The sequence below is a fragment of the Pangasianodon hypophthalmus genome, chromosome 1, assembly GCF_027358585.1.
Source record: "Pangasianodon hypophthalmus isolate fPanHyp1 chromosome 1, fPanHyp1.pri, whole genome shotgun sequence".
NCBI classification, from domain to species: domain Eukaryota; kingdom Metazoa; phylum Chordata; class Actinopteri; order Siluriformes; family Pangasiidae; genus Pangasianodon; species Pangasianodon hypophthalmus.
The window spans coordinates 3,327,361-3,349,075 of record NC_069710.1 but is presented as its reverse complement, the minus strand read 5'-3'; the positions used below and the strand labels follow the sequence as shown (position 1 = coordinate 3,349,075).

The 21,715-nt window shown below is 38.6% G+C and overlaps 1 protein-coding gene across 1 annotated transcript; it reads left to right on the top strand.

Annotated features, from left to right (window-relative positions):
* Window positions 1–2,804: 2,804 nt before the first annotated feature.
* Window positions 2,805–5,073, top strand: tpbgb (trophoblast glycoprotein b). The gene has a single exon (XM_026913366.3). It carries the CDS (start codon window positions 3,346–3,348, stop codon window positions 4,492–4,494), a length of 1,149 nt encoding a protein of 382 aa, XP_026769167.2. The 5' UTR covers window positions 2,805–3,345; the 3' UTR covers window positions 4,495–5,073.
* The last annotated feature ends 16,642 nt before the right edge of the window (window positions 5,074–21,715 follow it).

Below are 21,715 nucleotides of genomic sequence, written 5' to 3'. Positions count from 1 at the left end.
CGGATGTAATAGGAGTGTGGGAGTAATAGCAGTAAATCAACTGTTTAAATCGCTCATGTTAAAAAAAAAAAACCCTCAACTGCATTTGGAAAAACTATGAGCTTGCTTGTCTAATCATTTAATGAATGAAGCAAGAATGTGTTTAATATGTTTAATTTATGAATCTTCAGAATCTTAATTTACCTGCTACTGAAACTGCATAACCCCTGGATGCATATGATCAGGAACTGAAAAGAATCAGCAGATATTTGCTATCATAGATCCATCTTCTAGTTAGGCATGTAGGAGAAATGCATGATGGCACAAGGGCATTTCCTGGGTAATTTTTACATGCAAAGGTAACTAATAATTAATGTAGCTAAAATATATACTATCCTATTGGTGATATAAGAACTTCTGCTAGTTTTGAATATCAGCTGGTGTGAGCTCCTGCAGCACTTCGCTTGCACAGCTAATGAAGTTTCTGCAGTTTTTGAAATGTTCGCTTACGTTACACAATTACACAGTAACGTGAATTCAGATATATTGGGATAGTTTTTGAATTTCCACATTTTTTAAGCTTTCTGGTCATTAATAAAACAAAACATCCAACACTTGATTTTTTTAAATCTCAGGGTGTTGATGGAAAAATGTTTATATCCTATTCTGAAGAAGCATCTTTTACCCTTTTGTCAACACTGACTGAAAACCAATATAATGACATGTTAATGGTAATTTGGGACACACAATGTCATTGGTTTAGGCTGTTACTTTTCATCCTCAGTGACACATGTAAAATATTATTTATTTGTAACATGCTTATTCATGGGATCAATAAATCAAATTTCAGTAGCAAATTCACCATCAACCTACAGTATACTAACATTGTATGAACACAGTCTAACACACACTAAGTCAAAGTGACTACATACATATGTTATGATGCTGGCCTATGGATTATTGTTACAGCAATAACAACAATAACACGGTTAGAAAATCTTCAGTATAATCCACATTCATAACCATCTTTCCTAAAATTCTGTATGAACACATTATATAAAAATCTCCACTAAAATATAAGTACAATTTTATTAATTAATTCTTGCAGCAGTAACATAACGCAGGATTTAAAAAAAAAACACACTGTAGGCCTAAGTAACAGTCTGTATTTTCCAGTCTAGCTTATTCACCTACTTATTAAGATGCTTCATAGAAACAAAATTTAATGCACATCAAATCCATCAGTGCATCAGACAACTATAGTTGTAGGGTGTTTTGTGCATCCATTCATTGATCAGTTATATCCCTTCAAATTTCCTCTCTCCAATTATAAGACTGTCCAAATTAACCTGAAGTCTGCCATAATCTCGGAAATAATTAAATTATAAACATATGTACATGATTTGAACTAACTTATTTTGTTACAGTATACATTTTATGTATATACAGTAGGCATCATAAGTATGTGTAATCCAGTACTATGAAAAAGTACAAGTTTGTTATAGATGTTTATTTTGTGACTTCTGCATTATTGAGTCAGTACAAGAACATTTTGTATTTCCAACAAAAAACTTAAATGTTACAGAAAAATGTTTGTATGTCAGTAAAGAAATCAACATATTATGTAACAGACCACATTTCATGCAAAAAACATAATGAAGGCTGCTGGGTTTTGCATGCAAATAAGAAGCAAGTGTGACAGTCAAAGTCTCCAGAAGAACTGTGGCTGCTTCTGCAAGATGCTCAGTAACACTTACAGCTCATTTCCTTATAAAACTGCAGAAACTGTACCTGAGACTGGTCATCACATGAAATATTGATTTTGTTTAATTTATTACTGGTTACTTCACTGTATAGTGTATAGTAACCAGTTATAATTTTTTGAAGGCATCTTTGCCTTACAGAATGTCTTTGCATGTACCTAAGACTTTTGCACAGTACTGTATATTAGTCATAACAACTGTCAGTGGCGGACTTAGCACTAGGCAAAGGTAGGCAAATGCCTTGGGCCCCGCAGAAGCCAAGGGCCCCATAAATATGCAAATATTATATTTTTAATTATTACTGTTAAATAACGTATGCTAAAAGTATAAATATTGATGTTAAAACACTGAATAGGGCCCCATTCTTTTATTTTGCCTAGGGCCCCCAAATCACTAAATCCACCCCGACAACTTACTTTATAACCTAATGAACAAAAACTAACCAAAGAAAATATGTCATTTTACCTCCCTGAGGATGTCTGGAGTAAACTTTCTGTTTGATGCTGACTACACCCTCTTATATGATGATGATGATGATGATGATGATGATGATGATACATGAATCCATAAAGCATGTTACTCTTATTTATGAAGCAGCTCCACTGCAAGGGCTCAAGTTTTGACTTTCACTTATCCTGATCAGTAAATGAATGAAGTTTAACTGTCCCAATTTACCTGAATTCATCCTATGTGATATAGAAAAGCTGGAGAAATGTTAATGCAGTGGAGATTATTCAATATAACTAAATACACACCAAAATGAAAAGCAGGGAGGCCCATGTCCAGAGCAGTGACGTATGTTTTCCGATAATTTGTGCCAACAGAGACGGGTTAAACGATTTTCTTTGGGAACATTAACTTGGAAGGAAAAGTAAATAATGAAGAGATGAAAAGGTGAACAGGGTGCTAACCTCTGAAACCACATACTGTACGCTGACACATCACCTGCACACTAGCTGCTTTGCATTGTTTATGGCTCTTGTGGCGTTGCCGGCGTGCTCGTCGTCCCCCGCCGCGCTGTAATGGTACAGTCCACTGAGTGGTTTGGACGCGGCTCTCGGGAGCGGAGCTGGAATCTGAACTCGACAGGAGTCTGCGATGTGTCCAAGGCGCTGACATGAAAATCCGAAAAGAGCCCAGAATTCATCAAGGAAATGAAAAACTCCAAAGTTTCTGGATACACGTCCCCGCTCCCGAGCGTGTGAAACCTGGCCGTCTTCCGTCCTGGAGGTGAATTGGCGACAGATGTGCGGAGGTGAGAGTGAGAGTGAGATTGAACTTTTTTTTGCCTGAACGCAGGAATGAGCGGCGTCAGTGCTGGAGCCGCACGCAGAAGACGATTCCCGGCGGCTATGTGAACCTCAGAGCCGTGTGGACAGCTCTCTGTGCTATTTGCATGGTTTTTTTTTTTTTTTTGGCTTCTGTTTGCAACTACGTAAGACAAAAGTGTGCCGAGAAGAAGTGGAAGGAATGAAAGAAAGAGTTCAGCGGAATTCCGAGTAAACGCAGAAGGTGTAGGTTTCAGACTTGGGTGAATTTGTGCGCGCGGTACAGTTGCAGTGCAGCGCTACTTTTCCCGACGGCGGCGGAAAGGCGGGCAGAGATGCGTGCAGCAGGCTCGCTGCGGGCGCTGCTACTGAAGGAGAAGCAGGCCAGGCGGCGCGTCTCCACTCCGTGCGTGGTGCTTTTCCTGACGTGCTTTGGCACTGCTGCTGCGTCTCTGGAATGCCCTCACCAATGCGTGTGCACAGGCACAACAGTAGAGTGCAATCGCCAGAACTTAACATCCATCCCACAGCCAATTCCAGCCAACACAACGACCCTTCTCCTCACTGGAAACGATATATCCCATCTAACCGAGGAGTCCTTCCCTGTTCGCCTGGACTATCTGGCAGAGCTTTATCTGCCTGAAAACCGAATAGAGCAAGTGGCCCCTGGGGTGTTTGACAGCTTGCCAAGGCTCCGTCTGCTTGACCTGAGCAACAACAAAATCTGGAATTTTAGCCCTGATGCTTTTCCAGAGCACAATATGCTCCAGGTCTTAAACCTGAGCGGATCATTGTATAATTTCTCCTATACTGATGTTTTTTGTAACCTTTTAAAGCACGCTGTTCCTAAACTTTCCAATCTCAGCTTGGCAAACAATGACCTTGTCGTCCTTCCAGACGACATGTTCACCAGCTTGTCGGACCTCACCACCCTGGACCTGAGAAACAATTCAATAGTTTCAATTAAGAACGTGACTTTCCGAAACAACGCGCTTATTAGTTTGGACCTGCGGAACAATGCTCTGAAAGAGCTGTCTAATGGGACGTTAAAGGAGTTCAACCAGATACCTGGGCTTCAGCTGTACCTGCTGGGAAACCAGTGGGTTTGTGACTGCAACATTGAGGACATGGTGATGTGGTTACAGAGCTCAGATGTTGTTGTGGACAAGCAGCACATGACCTGCACTCAGCCGGAAAAACTGAGAACCAGTCAGCTCTTGCAGTTGAAGCATTCAGAGCTGCAGTGCACCGACTCTGGAAACATGGAGGTTACCCTGGAGACCTCGTATGTCTTTCTGGGTATGGTGCTGGCCCTCATTGGGGTCATATTCCTGCTAGTCCTTTACCTGAACAGAAAAGGCATCAAGAGATGGATGTATAATATCCGTGATGCATGCAGGGACCACATGGAGGGCTACCATTACAGGTATGAGATCAACTCGGATCCACGCCTGGCCAACCTCAGTCTTAACTCGGATGTGTAAGGAGGTGTGGTGCTTGGCTGGAGATGGGGAAAAGAGTTTCCCACAATTACGCACAGTGACTCAGCTCTACGTTTGCATAGTTTTCACAAGCTTATACTGTAATATGCAGTTTGCCATGCCAGATAGATTAATTGGCGTCTGCTGCGGTACACGCCGCATGCTATGTTATGGTGTGTCTTGTTTAGATGTTGTTCAACGCTTGCATGAATCAAGAACTCATAAAGGTACATAAGTGCTTCTTTCTTCTAAAAGAAATCTACATATGATACTTTGGGACAGTGTGAAGTATGATGCAAGGATCTCTCTAATGGATGCAAGTTGTGCATATTATCTTGCTTGCAAAATGACTGAAATGAAGAATTATACATGTCTTAAATCTCATTAATGCTTGACTTTTTTCCCTTGAATAATAAGTTACCATGTTTGCATGTGTTTATGTACTTTTTCCAGTGGTTATAATATCATAATACTCACATATACTTATCACAGCTGTCCATTTTTATATTCACATTTGTTCCATTGACATGGCTTAACTTTTCTTATGAATATGTTCTGCTGAATAAAAAGGTCTTGCGTTGATCCCTCATCTCCCCTCCGGTGCTTTGAACTCCAGAGAGGAATCCAAAGCTGCTGGAACAGGAACGGGGATTAGGCATATTCTCACACACACACACACACACACACACACACACACATGCACACGGAAACAGATACATATGTACACATACATGAACATCACTTCTAATTCACCATCATGTGTTGTTATATTATAAATAGCTATCATTTTATGTAGTATTTGTAATTGGTTCATTCTGCATTGTACCCTGTATATTATTAATAATGTCTATAGATAGAAGGCCTGTGATGTAACTACAGACATATCATTTTATAATACGTGGTACCTGAGTAACATTTGGCCGTTACCAGAGCAGGTAGACACCATGGAACTGGAGCTGCTTCCTGAAATAGACTTAATAGCCAGCATTTACTGCTGTTTTATTTACAGTTCCTATATATATTTTCAGCATCTCTGTAACAGCTTTTGTTTAGGCATCAGGGTAAGAGAAAATGTGTTTGAAAAACAGTCCTTGAGGGGTTTGACTGATCACTGAAGGGGAAGCAGGAAATTTTCATCTTATTTCCACATTTTTGTTTAAGCCCTTGAAGTGGATGTGTTAGTAATGCATGCTGATGCACGGCTCATATTTCAGCCACTATCCAGACACAGAATATATTTTTATAAACATGCACCACTTTTTTTTTTTTTAAATTGAAATACTCATACAAAAGTAAAGCTTATTGGATAAGTTATACATTATTTATTGGACTGGAGTTTCCCTGATTTTAATTTTACCTTTAAAATTTGCATTTTAAATTTGCAGTCCTGCCAGTAATTTTATTTAAACCACACCACACCATTCCAAAAGAAGATTCACAATTTATATGCTCCTAATAGTCTGTAAAAACTGAGATTGTGTATGCAAATCCTGTAGTAGTAAATAACACAAATAGAACATTTGGGCTACATGTCTGAACAGTAAAACGTAGCAGTAAAGGATCTGTAATTAAATAAAATGAAATACATTTTGCTGCGATCAAGAAGGGATATGGTGGGTGCTCTTTAAATAACAATTTATTTTCAGCTCAGTTCGCAATTTCTTATATGTAGCCTCTAGGTGAAGTATATTTGGCCAGTTATGTCATCTCATAAGTGTATAGAGGTAACAATGGTGACCGCCTGAATACTTTACAGGAGCTACAGTAGTATGGAGGTGAATTGTACCAAATAAGTTTTAAAAAAGTGTACTACAACTTAATAAAATCTCCAGGATAAACTCAGACAAACGGAGCAAAGCATAATGTATTTACATAAAGAGTGTTCTCAAAGGAGGTATGTCAGGAATAGTACAGAAAACATAACGGGGTGAACACACACAAACATCTTGGTCCTGAATTGCTCCTACTCCATGCTCATTAGTGGCGCACTGAAATGTTTATGTGACGCTTTTAACTAAAGATAACAATTCATTCTTTGTCAGTGCTTAGTGATGATTAATACTTGATGAGTTCTTCTTTGTCTGCTGGATTGTTTGGACGTTGTAGATTGGGACCATATGTCAAGTTTAAATGTAATGACTGATCTGAAGTTCTGGCATTACTTTGGCCTTGGGGAAAAAAAACATCTATGGTTATTCATGCTGTGAGTCAGACCTCTTTATTGCATGTTTTGTGTTCTTACTGGTTGCCAGGAGTCTCTCAAATCTCCTGCAAAGCTGGTGAAACTGTAGGAGTAACACAATCTGCTCTGTCCATAGTGTTACATTGTTGTGGATCACTGCCTCCTTTCATATGCCAAAAATGAGTGACATTCATGGCTTATAGAAATGCTGTTTTGAAGCTTGTCCCTGGAGCCACATTCACTAACAACTGGCAAATAAGGTCATCTGTATAAGCTGACAGTAGGCCCTTCAGCTAATTCTTTGAAGAATGTCCTAAAGCTTGTTAAAGCTTGACTCTTCGTTCTGTCCTAAAAATATGGTGATGGTCTTTTGTAATTTATTTATTTATAATTATTTTTCAGTGGAATTGATATCCAAATATTCACATTACATTTCTGATAATTATTCAAGTTCCCTGTGAAAAAGTCAAGTCAGGTCATATACAGCACATGTACAAGCTGACTGTAGATCCTTCAGCTTTTTTTTGAGTACTTTTACATGTCTTAATACTTATCAAAACTTTCTTTTACTACAAACCTGAATAATAGCGCTTTAATTGACTTATTATTGAAAAACCTTTATTTTACAACATATTCTTTGTCCACTCATACTCTCCTTCTGCAATATTGATCTGTTATTTTGTTGTTTGATTTGCTAAGTGAGAGTAAAGCCAGGTTGATTAGTAGAGGCTGGTGTTTGCATTAAACAGTAGCTCATTGTGCTGAGCGTAACAGGGCGGTTGATGACCCCTCGAGGATGTCTCACTCCTTCCCCAGAGAAGAGAACCTGGGCTTCCCTCTCTAGGGGCCTTACAGGTGCTCACTATCTTCTGTTTCTACCGCAACCATTTCGACCCTGCTGCACTAGCTGTGTGGCAAGAGACAAACGGTAGACTTTTATTAACAAGTTGGAACAGCCTAACTCGGCCATGCCTGCCTGAGCAGGTGTAATTAGAGGGTGAACAATAAAGCATTGTGTGGGAGAGTTAGAAGTGCTGTGGAAGACACTAGAGACCTCAGTCTCCTTATAGTGCCTATTAAAATTCCAAATAGACTAAATAATCTTTCAGATGTTCTGTCAGTTTTAATAAATGTACATATATATATATTTTTAAATGCTTTCAATAGCTTCAATATTGATGGTGGCTGAGGTATGTACACACTGCATGTTGTCTAAAAATGCCATACATTATGTACGAGTGTATTAATTTGTACAAAAATAATTTAGGACTGACAGTAGCCCAAAGCAAAGGTAATTTCACACAGGAAGGATACAATAATGATAGACATTTCACTTTCAGTGCCTCAAAAAATTTGCTGATTCACAATTTTGACTCTTGATTCTCTTTTGAAATGACTCACCTCAAACCAGAATTATTCTCATGAGAACTTAGTAATAATAATAATAATAATAATAATAAAATTTCTCTCACAAACATATGGTGTAAAATCTAAAATGCAAAGAAATTGTTTTAAAATTTGTTTTTCCATTTGTTTTAAAAGTTGTTTTTCTTGATTTATTATCGTCAGCCTACAGGAACCCTATTTTTACCTTTTCCCATTGGTAGTTACACAAGATGCACCTGCACAGTGGATATAAAAAACAATCAAGCACAACCAGAGCTATAAAAAAAAGTTTCAAAAGTTGAATATTTGCCAAGAAGAGGGAGCGTGAGCATACTGTTCCCGCACTGTGATGAAGAGGCTGAGGGAGGGAAAGAAGAACCCAAGATCACAGTTTCAGAACTGCATAGTTTAGTTGCTTCTTTGCGTGTTATCGATGGGTACACATAAACTTTTTGGCCATACACACTATGGACATGGACATGAGGGCTGCAAACAAGGAAAAGCTTCCATATTCACTGTATAAAAAATTCACCGTTAAAACTTGGCAATAGATTAATATTTCATCAAGCTAATGACCACAAAAAATACAGCCAAATCAACACAGAGATGGTTGTAGGAACACAAAATCAGTGTTTTGCAATGACCACCTCAGTCTTTGGATTTAAACCTTAAATATAAACTGAAGTAGGAAGTCCACATGTTCAAACCTGAGAATATAAAAGAGCTTGAAATGTTCTACAAGGAGTGGTCCAAGATCCATTGACAAGTGCCCAAACTTGCTAAATATGTACAGGAAGAGGAACAGTGCTGTTATTTTCTCGAGGGGAAGCTGTTTTTTTTGCATATTGTGTGTGTGTGTGTGTGAGAGAGAGGGAATCATTTTGTTATAAAGATGTTTTGTTCACTTATTTTTATTCACTTATTTCATTCACGTCCCCTCTCATCCAACTGGAAGGTTAATGAGTGAAATAGATCATGAGATAAAGTTATTTGAGGCTTAATTGGTATCGTTCATGTTCATTTACCAATCTTGTCTTGGTTATGGTTTTGAAACCATGTAAAAAATCTAACCCTTTTCTGGTGCAAGGGATTGAGGCTTGTTATTAGGTTACCAGTGATTTTCATTACTCTCCCCCTCTGCAAGGCTATGAAAACTCTGGGCAAAACGGCCAAGGACATAAGAAGAATAACCTTTAAACAAGACAGCTAGAATGATTCCCATAAAAGGACGGGGTCTAAGTGATAGGAGTCTAATATTTATATGAAAAGAGCAGCTCTTTTAAACAAACAAATAAAAATTACTGGCCGGATTAATGTCACTTATACAAGGCAGACCCTACCCTACAACATGTCTCAACCTTGCGTGTGTATCTGTATTGTGGCTCTCTCAGTGGGAGAGCCTCATTTTACCTAATTTGGATTTATGATACGACATATTAGTGTGCTGTTTCTTTCTACCCCACTGAGCTTTATTAAACAAGCATCCTAAGAAATGAAGACAGATTTGAGATGACATCAGTGCCACTTCAGCTGGGAAAACTTTCCCAGCCTCCACTGGGATAAAACAAGCAGGAAATGTGAAAAGTTCTTGCTGTGATAATGAGCAGTGTGCCTCATTTATACAGATAAATGTCATTTTAAGACACCTAAAATGTAAGATATATCCTAATGTACTTCTATAACACCAGGTGTCATTTCTTAGCTTAGCCTTCTTCCCCATTCCGAGTATCTTGTTACAAACTACTACCTCACTTTCTAACTGAGTGCTACAAAGTTATTGATCCTTTGTTCAGGATCAAAAACTTTAAGGTTCTGTTGTATTTTGGTGCACATTATAATGCTAGTGGCAGTGTCAATGAGATCCCTCAGTACACTGTTAGAGGTGACTGGAAAAAGTTCACTGCCTACTTAGGGTGAGACATAGATCAACTTTCCTTTACAGCTTGACTTCCATTGTGTGATAAGTGCTAACTGATAGCACCAAGACAAATAGCCTGTGTGCTTTAAGTCAGTCTTGTCAAGATTGACAAGGCTGGTAACCATAACACAGTGTCTCTGTTCCATTTGCTCATCATCTAACAGACACTTGGCCTTAAGCTCCTTCTTAGTTGTCCAATAAAGATACAGTGTTGTGACTGCTGATCTGGACCATCACATTGTCCACAATTCATTCATTCATTCATTCATTCATTCATTCTCTTTCCACTTTTCCTGGTAGGGGGTCATGGTTGCAACAGGCAGAGAAGGTCAGCCCAGACTTCATATGCATATTCCAGCTCTTTCTGGTGTATCCCCAGACATTCCCAAGCCAACTGTGAGATAGAATCTCTTCAGAGAGGTCTCTGTCTAGTGGGATTCAGATAATATAGCTCTAGTGGGAACTGACATGGTAGCATTCTTTTAAGATGTCCAAACAACCTGAACTGGCTCTTCTCAATAAGGATGAGCAGCAGCTCTACTCTGAATTGTTGAGCTCTTTACAGAGAATAAGCCCAGCAACCCTGCTGAGGAACCTCATTTCCAACACCTGTACTCGCGACCTTATTCTTTCAGTCACTACCGATTGCTCATGACCAGTAAAAACTCCTCTACCTACTGAAAGTCCTCTCACCTCTTCATTCAGTCCATGCCCCTGGTAGAGGAGTTTAAGTATCTTGGGATTATTCACAAGTGATGGAAAAAGAGACCATCAGATTGACAAATGGATCAGCTCAGCGACAGCAGTGTTACAGTCACCGTACCAGTCTGTGGTGTTGAAGCAGGAGCTCAGTTTGAGGGCAAAGCTCTCTGTTTACCGGTCAGTCTATGTCCCTATCCTCACAGTGACCATGAGCTCATGGAAAAAAGACTGTACATTCATCCCTGTGAATCTGGTGGCTGAGATAATAAATGGATTAAGAGAGAAGTTGATCTTGACCAGGCCTGTGCTGGGAGATTCATTTCAGGGGTTTGATATGATTATATGAGGTAACATACGGGCACATCTTTTGGACATTTAGCTTATTGCTTAAAGCTCCCAAATAACATGCATGGCTATTTAGATTACTGCTAAAGTGCTCTGCTATAGTATACATCGACTTTTTTCATTTTTGAATTCTCTGCTTTTTTCCATTTCGTGTAGTGTAGCCTGCTTTTTGTTTTGCTGTTATTCATTATGGACATGAAGGATTGAAGCTGGAGACACAGGTCATGCAAAAATGGGAGTCAATTTCATGCCTCATTATCTTAAAGATATTACAGTGACTTCTATGAAAAAGTGAAAAACTGCACAAATACACTTCCCATGCAAAGGCGATGGGAAAATATTTTGTGATGCTAATGTCTGCTGTCCCCAGCTTGGCAGACACGCTTAGCTGGCATTCAAAGTAAACTCAGTGTTAATATTCAGCTTGATCCAACTCAAATAGTTAGTGAGGCGTGAAGGTGATTGGTTTGAGATCATCATGACCCATCCACCTTGTGCTAACACACTGCCAACAGCTGAAGCGACAGATAAATTTGCACAGTGAATGCTTCCATTTCTAAACGTGCCAACAGTGAGTACCATCTGAACTTTTTTTTAAATATAAAAATATATTTCCTCTCAACTTATGATCCATCTAATACCATGACTAATTTAATGGATTACTTACCATACTATCATGTTTACTACTTCTACTACTGCTACTACTACTACTAATAATAAGAAGAAGAAGAAGAAGAAGAAGAAGAAGAGGAAAGGGAATAACAACAACAAGAAGAAGAACATGGAGATGATTATCACTAGTTACAATAGAATTACAATTATATCTAATGCATTATATGAAATTCAGTCTATTATCATTGTTATTTCTACTGCCATCTTACAAATCCATCTGCACCAATGTTCAAAAAGGTATGAACAAAATAAAAATTTTGAGTTTAATTCCTTTTGAGTGTCAGAAGCTCAGTGACCAGGTACCTTCACAGGACAAATAACTAAGTTGTGATTAAAGACAACACAAAAACACTCAATAAATACATAATAAAACATATTCTAATACAAACAGCTTTCTAAAATGCCATCCATCCATTCATCCATCCATCCATCCATCCATCCATCCATCCATCCATTCATTCATTCATCAGTAACCACTTTATCCTGGTGAGGGTCGTGTTGGATCCAGAGCCTATCGTGGCAACACTATGCACAAGGTGGAAGAATTCACCCTGGATGAGACACCAGTCCATTTCAGGGCATATTTCACATACACATTCACACACTCATTCCCACCTAGGGTCAATCTGCCTACCTGCATGTTTTTGGGCACTGGGAGAAATCCGGATAACCCGAAGAAAACCCATATGTGAAATGGGGAGAACTCTGCAAAGACAGCAACCCAAGTGTTGGATCATACACAGGACCCTGGAGCTGTAAGGCAGTAGTGCTATTCTCTGCACTACTGTGCCATCCTTCCTAAAGTATAACTGCAATTATTTCAGTGGAAATTTTGATCACCAACTGAAATGTATTGTGTAAATTTACACTTCTTTGCAGCATGAAGGAATCAATCATACCAAAAGCATAAACCCACTTTATGGACACTTACTAAACAACCAATCAGGATTAAAGTCTTATAACAATTTGGTGATTAATTATGCTAATTAATGCTGAATGACGAAGCAATGATAAACACTTTGTCTATGTTGCACTTGCAAGTGTATACACACACACACACACACACGGCCAGATCTAAGAAATCTTATTTTAAGATGTGTATTTACTTCATTTTAAAATGAGCAGTGAACCTTGAAGCGGCAGTGTGACTGAGCTCCCTCAGGGATGGGAACACCACGTGCATTACGGCCCTTTGGGAACTGCTTTACTTATGCTTTACAGAATTATTTATGTGCCTTCGGTATTGTGCTATGCTGGCTGTGTTAAGAACTAGATTGTCAACTGATTATTATTATTATTAAAACGCAATATGAAATAAGGAAAAATTAATTGGAGTACAAACAAGAATATCCACTCTGTGTATGCCACAGAGGAATATAAATGAGTTTACAAATGGAATACAGAGCAGGCACGTCAACAAGGCTTGCTAATATGCATCACAGTTATCTAGACGATGATTTAAATGATGCACCAAGCTGGTAAATGTAATAATCTAGTTAGGATGCTTTTAGGGGGCACCGCCTGTTAATGTGGAATAACAAAATGTAATGAGCCAAGTAATTTGTGCCCCACCTCTTGCATAACTAATAACTTCATTTTATAAGAGCAAATTACAAACAGGACTCTGTAATTACTTTGCACCTGAGTAATGACATCATGTGTTATTAGAGAAGAGGTCTACTCCTATTTCAAGCCCATTTTTAACACTTGCATTCCAGAGTGAAGTTGCTCTGCAGTAGTGTGTTGTGCCTACATCCTGCCTACAGTACATCCTACATCACAGTACTATGTGAAACTGATGCAGTGAGTATTTAAACATCCAACATATTGCTCAGATTTAGGGTGTGATGACAAAATTTATAAAGAAGAACCTTACTCATCAACCAAAACATCAGAGTATCAAAAGAGAATGTTATCTGTATACACACACCAACCACAGTCAATCCACACGGGCAGGCTAAAACATGGCAGGACGGGGGCGGGGGATTTTGTTACTACTTGTAGCTCCCCAATCAGATAACAGAAATGCATACTTCTCAGTAAATCATATGCCAGTGACGTTAGATGTTTTTTTTGGATGGCGATTCTCCCCACGTTTCTCCCTAATTTCGTCACCAGCCAATTCCCACTTACCATCCAGTTCTCCCTTATCTTATGACAGCTACCAACTAGGGAGGGTGAAGGCTAGCACTCCCTCAGACATATGAAGCCAGCCAATCACATCTGTTCAAACTGCTGCTCATACTGTGAAAACGCTATCTGCCATCATCCGCATACATGAACTCACAGATGCGCATGATTGGCTTGTGTCACTGTGATCGACAGGGGAGAGAATGTATGCCATCACTTCCGACCAGAGAACACGGCCAATTTTGCTCCCTTGGCTCCCGGCAGTGAATGGCTGTTGCATCATCCAGATTCGATTGTGCCCCACTCTCAAACCTCCTTCCTGACATTTGGAACACATCAAACGTTAATAACTACAATATAATGAACCTAATTTTTTTTTTGCCATTTTGTGTACAGATATTTCGTGTACAGATAATTGTGTATTCCTTAATCCATTATTATTAGGAAGACATTAACATCATGGCTTATGTTAGTTAGTTATGTAGTGGTCTCCTCAGGGAGGTGGCTCTGGGCTATAGCCCTGGTAGCCCATTGTCTTATCACTGCCCTGGTTATGCGTGTTAATTTAATTTATACCACTACACACTACTGAACTCTTTCATTCTGACTGGTCAGAAGGTGTTGATTAATTTTCTACAACAGTAGCTCTGGCAATAGTGCTGGCTGCAAGACAAGTTTATATTAATGCACTTATTCTAATATGTTATAATTTCATATTAGTTATAGTATTATAGTATTATATAGTAACACCTTTTTCACAGGTTCCAGATAAATAAAAAAAAAACATGCAAAGCTGTTTTTTTAAGTTTTCAGACAAAATGAATAACAATCTGCATTTTTTTTGTCTCATTAACTACGAGAGAGAGAGAGAGAGAGAGAGAGAGAGAGAGAGAGAGAGAGAGAAAAGACAGGCTGGTGAGGGAACAACAGTTAATATGTGATAACAGGAACTAACTTGATTAATGGTCATTCAAAAACATTAAATGTAAATATCATAAACTGATAAAAAGTATGAAGTGTCTTTCTTTAATAAATAAGAATTGTCATAAGAGGAATAAAACACAGGTCATGCAAAATGCCAACTTGTTGTTGAGTATTTTTTATAGCAGCATGTCTGTCATGATGTATTCCTTATGTCATGGTATTTCTTACAGCAAACTTCAGAAAATAACTAGCACTAGCAGTACGTGTGTTACTAGGGCTTGATATCAAAAAGCACTGTAGTGTCAAGATCAGCTGTTTGAGAAATTATTGAAAGACATGCTCATGTTCAACATCTTTGTGATGTAATCCATATTTTGTAGAAAGGCTCAACAAGGGAACCTTGGAAACTCTCAGGTTCCAATCACAACCCCCTACAGTCAAGTGGCTGAGCCCCCTGTTTACTACATGTTTGTCATTTTTCACTCCCCATACGTCCTGAGATGACTTATATTGGAAGTTCAGGAACCAGTCTAGAGGTTAAACCTTCAGAATAATGTAACCCAGTAGGGGCATATTTAGGCCTGTGCTGTCCTATGAAATGTAATATTGGTAAAGTGCTGTGGTAACCTAAGAAGGAAGTCCAGATATCAGATGCATGGTGCTGAAGTGGAACAATTACCATCATCCAGCCGACGCACAAAATTACTACGCCTTCTCTGATTACGCTGTCGCTCAGAACAGTGGAGATTATTCTGATAAAAGCCATTTATATGTGTGGTGAGTCACCCGTTCCATAAGCCTCCATGTCTTTTCACAGCTAAGGGCTTTAGAAGGTCAGAATGTGGGGTGAACTGGCTAAATTGTGAGTCATGTTCACACGACTCTCTTTTATGGGCCAGTGATCCAATTAGCTGTGACTCCTGATAAAAGACAATTCCTAAATTAAACTAAAGGATTAATCGCTTTTGGAAAATCACTTCAATTACCACTAGCTTTTTCAGGTAAGTTTAAGAGCTTGATGCAACATCGCACGTCTCTGAGCTTTAGACTTAGTGGAGGTAATTAGTTTTAGGCTTAGTGTGTATAGTGGAATTTGTGCTTACCCACTGGGGTGAGAAAGATGATTGGGATATGCAAGTATTTTTATTTTGACAGGTTTGCATATGAGGATTTTTTGTTAACAGATGGATACAATTTTGCACACTCACTCTGGAACCTGAACAAAAAAGTACAGCTCAGTTTCAAAAAACCACACACTATAAATACCCAAAGTTAAAACTTAAACTATAACGACTTGAAGCCAAAGTACTTCCAAGCGCATCAGGACATTCTATCTGCTGCTTGCTGAGGGATATAAATACACTTTAACTAGGAGGATAGTGAAAATAATGGGAGAAAATAAACAAATAATGCAACAGAAAAATATCTCACTATTAAGCTCATCATAAATGCGAACTAACATCCTGCCCTATCCATCTCCCCTAGTACACCATCTTCTATTTTAGTCTTTACCACAGCTCTGTGTGCAGACATTAGTGCTTTAAATATAAAGACCTGAGAGAAACCCCATTCCACAGACAGCAGGTGAACTACCTAATTAGATGATGCAGGAAATGGAGAGATTTTGAGAGGCCATAGGGTTAGAACAGAGTGAATGAAAGAGAAAGGCGGGACTTTCAACAAATGCTAACCAACACCATATTCAAGCCAAGTTCACTGACTGGGTTTAAGAAAAAACTGGTTTTACTGATGCTATTAGTAAAAGTGTTAAATTAGTCATGCAGTATAGGTTTTATAAGAGGTGCAGGGCTTTTCTAGCACCTGTCCTCATATGTCAGATTTTTTTTTAACACAGAAACTCTACTTAACACATCCGCTGCATATATAAGATTACCACAGACAAGAATTTGGTCAGTAAACATACACATGATAAAATTTTTTTTGTAAAAGCCTTTCATGAATTCTTCAGTCATAGACGTATTAAATTAAATTTTAAATATGCATCATTTGTCTTTTCAAAAGTAGACGGGGCTACTTTTTTAAGAAGGAAGAATTTGTGGTTATGCATTACCAGCATAAACAAGTATACACTGTAGTGCAAGGATACCACAAGATCTAAGTGAAAGTGTATGCATTAGAAAAAAATAGCTCTTATCTATCAAAGAACCACTGAAGAAGCCTTTTCTAAGAGGGTAATGTGATTAGAGCCGTTTTTTTAATTGTATTAGTAAGACTCTTCCTTTCTGTCCTATCCAAAGACCTTTACTGTCACAGAATGAATTTGGTTATATTGTTGGATACTTTAAACATTTACTGACAGTTAAACAGTGACCTTTTAACTTCCTAGTGCTAGTGCAGTATGTTCAAGAATAATGAACAGCTAGTATAGTGCATTATAGCTAATGAAAAGCTAGTGTAGTATGTTCAGGGCTAATAAACAGCTAGTATACAGTGGTAGAGGTGATGAAGTGCTATTGCAGTATGCTCAGAGCTAAAAGTCAAATATTATAGCATTTTAGAACCGATGAAGAATTAGTGCAGTGTGTTCAAGAATAATGAACAGCTAGTACAGTGTATTAGAGTTGATGAAGTACTAGTGCAGTATGGTCTGGGCTAATTGACAGCGAGTATTAGCTAGTGTATTGATTTAGAGATGATGAAAAGCCAAAGCAGTATATTCATGGCTAATGAATGGCTAGTATAGTGTATTGGGAGAAGATGAAAAGCTAGTGAAGTCTGTTCAAGGCTAATGAACTACTAGTGTGTTAGAGCTGATGAAGTGTTAATACTATAATATAATAATGTTCAAGACTCATGAATGGCACATATAGTGTGTTAGAGCTGCTGAAACGCTAGTTCAATATGTTAGCTGATAAATAGCTAATATTCCATGTGCTGAACAGCTATTATAATGCCGAAGAGCTGATGAAAAGCTAAAGCAGTATGTTCAGTGCTAATGAACGGTTGGTATAGTGTGTTAAAGCTACTGACGAGATGTTCAGGGCAGATGAACAGAAAGTCTCTCCTGAGAAATTAGAAGATTAATCAGATAGGAGAGATCAGCAGCATTTAACACATGCTGAAGTAATTCAAGCTGAGGTACAGCATGAATTACCAACCTCAAGACATCTAATAGCATGCTTCACTCATGGAGAGGAATAAGGAATAATCATTACCTTATGTGTATGACGACACCCAGCAGACAGCTAAAGCTACTCTCATTATTGTTCATGTCTGGGGTAGTTTTTAATTAAAAGAGATGAAGGACACCCCATGCATCTCTGAAATGGGCACAATAATTATGAGTCACCTGCAGAGACTAGTGTTCAATGTGGTCAGATCTCGATCTTCCTGTTCCTGCTCCTGCTGGTATGTGCTGATGCTAATTATATGCATGAGCATAGTACAGCTCTCAAAAATGCAGTAACCTTGATCAGAGTATACTTGAAAGTATAAGATCAAGGTCAAAAAGGTATTTCAGTAGATTATAGCATCAGCATCGTATTGACTTTCACTGTCATCTAGGCATGGGTGACTTGATAGTGAAATATTGATACTTCCTTTCCTGATATTTCCTCTCAAGAATCGATCGTGATATTAAAATATAAATGCTGTGTCTTTATTTCTTTCTTAGATTGAATGTGTAGCCTTTTTTTCATGCACAAGAACACAAGGAAACAGTGCAGTCACAGACTCTCGCTCACAGTCACACAACAAAAAAGAGCAAAAAAAAAAAAAATGTTAGCTCAATATTGTGGCAATAACAAACCTGCTAGAACATATGAAACTCAGACACGTAGAAGATTATGAGTTACGGCAGAGACGGTAAGACTGAACACAGAACTCCCTGAGAGAAGTCTTTCAGAGAGGCAGGCATTATCCAGGTACCAGTAGAAATAATATTACGTTATTTGAATTTGAATTTAAACAGAAAGCAGGAAGCACTGTAGGAGCAGGAGCAGATCCTGAAAAGCCTGCAGATCTGAATTAATTCTATGCTAATGAAATGTCCTTAAATATAATTTGTGATGCCCATATTTACCAGTTCTGAGTCAGAAATTACATGGACCTCATATTTTTATGTACACCTGATTATATACAATTAAATGATCAGTATCGCTATCAGGATACTAGTATTAGTTTGGATTACGTCGGATCAAAAATCAGTTATACCATATAGTTCCCTAGTGTGACTGAAGAGATACAGACATGTTGCTTGGATTTACTTCCCCATATCATGATTGATATCATAAATGGGTCTCCTGAAGCTATTTCTATTTTGGTAGCATCTCACAGGATGGTATATTGGAACAGCCCTATGGCTCGTGAGAATATAATGCAAGGACACATAGTCACTTAAGGGAAGTCACGAAGAGAAAAGAATGTAATACTGGAGGCTTTCTCAGGTGTTACATGAAAAGAACGGGGACAAGAAAATTACTTAAATGACTTAATGATGTTTCCAAAGAGCGATCCTAGCATAACTGTCAGGAGGTATAGTGATATTAGCACTACAGAGGAAATCAGAGACAGGGAATATGTTAGTGCCAGTTGTGTGCCAGTTGTGTTCTACTTCATAACTGCCATCTACAAACAAAGTGTGATGATAGAAATTCTTGATGAAAATAATTAATATGCTCAAATTTGTGTGCTGCATCACCCATGCATCCAACTGTCAGACACACACTGCAGAAGCTGCCCTATGGGTAGATCTGCTGGATGTTATTTCGTTTTGTTTCCAGCTCCCACAGCTAATCAAATGAGTAAGATATTGCACCCACACCCCCAGGCTCTGTCTCCCACACACAGAAAGTCCCTCATCCCTCCGCTCCTCCCAGAAGAAGAACCCAGTCGCAAGTCAGGATTTAAATATGAAGCAGATTATGCATATTTTATATACATAAATATAATTACATATCAAACAAGTGAGCTATGAACCTACACAAGAGCACTCAGAGAAAGGAGAGAGAACAATATTCTATATTGGTACAAAACCTCCTTGATATGGGTGCCTTTAATTTTGTACTCAAACTGTAGGTTTGTATATTGCTCTTGTCTTACACTAATTTGCACCCTGTGTAACCCTGTTTTGTCTTATATTTTGCACTATGTTCCTGAAGGCAGAATATTTTGTCCCACGGTACACAATAAAAGTATTGATTTTGAATGTGTTAAACAATACCACAGATTTCCATTGTGATGCTGTCATTTTTTGGCAAAGCCCCAAAATAGGCAAGAAATTGGTGCAGCTGCTGCAGGGAGACAGTGGAGCTGATGTTGAAGATGCTGGCCAGCACAAATTGGGCTATTCATCTTGACTGTGAGGGTGCTAACAGATTGTCATCCTGCTTCGCTGTCTCTCCATCATTAAGACACCCCCTATGGAGGTCAAGGCAGCTTGTCGTTTAATTCTGCTGCTGTCTCCTCGTCAGACCAAGAGATAGTGCTTCCAGGAAAACACAACACTTCACCTTACCTGATGCCTATGACTTATCATTACTTTTAAAAAGCTTGAAAACAAGACAATAAGCATACCCTAGTTTTAAATGTCGTTGGTGTTGTTGTTGTTGTTGTGGTGGTGGGTTTCTGTGTGGAGCTACTGTATCTAGCTGCAGATAATCAATCTCTGAAGGTGAACACACTGCTGCACTTGCCTCAGGGCTAAACAGAAAATAGTCTTCTGATCTTTTTCTCCATCGTGCATCTTGTTTGCATTGTCAGCTCTTTCCCAAGGACTATATTTTCATCACTGACACTAAACTTCTTGAAGAGGAGAAAGTCAAATGCATTTCCATAAACTGTGCAGGTACAGCTGGATGCAAAGTATTTTACTGAAATGTACTGTTTATCAGATGAGATCAGAGATTGCACATTTCTGACTGGAATACACCCACATTTCACAGATGCTGTTAATAACAACTGTGTAATTTTACCCAGTTTGCACTGCAAACATAGCATTTCATTATTTCACCTAGTGCTTGGTGTCTGTTTCACTCGACTGTGTTTGTGCCCTCGGGCAGACTGCCATGGTGGGCAAACTTTGCCTCTGGACATAGCATTTGTGTAGGTTCCCTGCCACACACATGTGGATACCACTAGCTACACTAATGAGACACTGGGGAGGCAGGAGTGATGCCTGTCAGAGAGAGAGAGAGAGAGAGAGAATGAGGAAAAGAGAAGATAGATAGCATTACTCTCAACGACCACTTTATTTGGAACACCTGTACACCTGCACAATTACCCAAACATTCAATCATGTGGCAGCAGTGCAATGCATAAGATCATGCATATATAGGTCAAGAGCGTCAGTTAAAGTTTACATCAAACATTAGAAAAAAAAGAAAAATTGTGATCTCGCTGACTCTGACCATGGTATGGTTGTTGGTGCCACACGAGCTGGTTTGACTATATCCGAAACTGCTGATCTCCTGGTATTTTCAAAGAGTGTACACAGAATAGTGCAAAAACCAAAATACATACATGGAGTGGCAGTTCTGTGGGCAGAAATGCCTTGTCAGTTAGAGAGGTCAGACAGTGAACAGCCAGACTGGTTTGAGCTGACAGGAAGGATATGGTCACTCAAATAACCACTCTTTAACAACCATGGTGAGCAGAAAAGCTGCTCAGAAAGCATAAAACATCCAACACTGAGGTCAGCCAAGAACAGTAATCTGAAGCTACAGTGGGCACAAAGTCAGTGAAACTGGAGAGTTGAAGACTGCAAAAAAAGTCACCTGGTGTTTTTACAAATCTTCAACTGCTTTTATATTTTAAATCTTCAACTGCTTTTATATTTTAAATCTTCAACTGCTTTTATATACGCAGGTGATTATATATATATATATATATATATATATATATATATATATATATATATATATATATAGAGAGAGAGAGAGAGAGAGAGAGAGAGAGAGAGAGAGAGGACATTATGCTGCATTAAGAGGATGATGCAGATGAAGCAG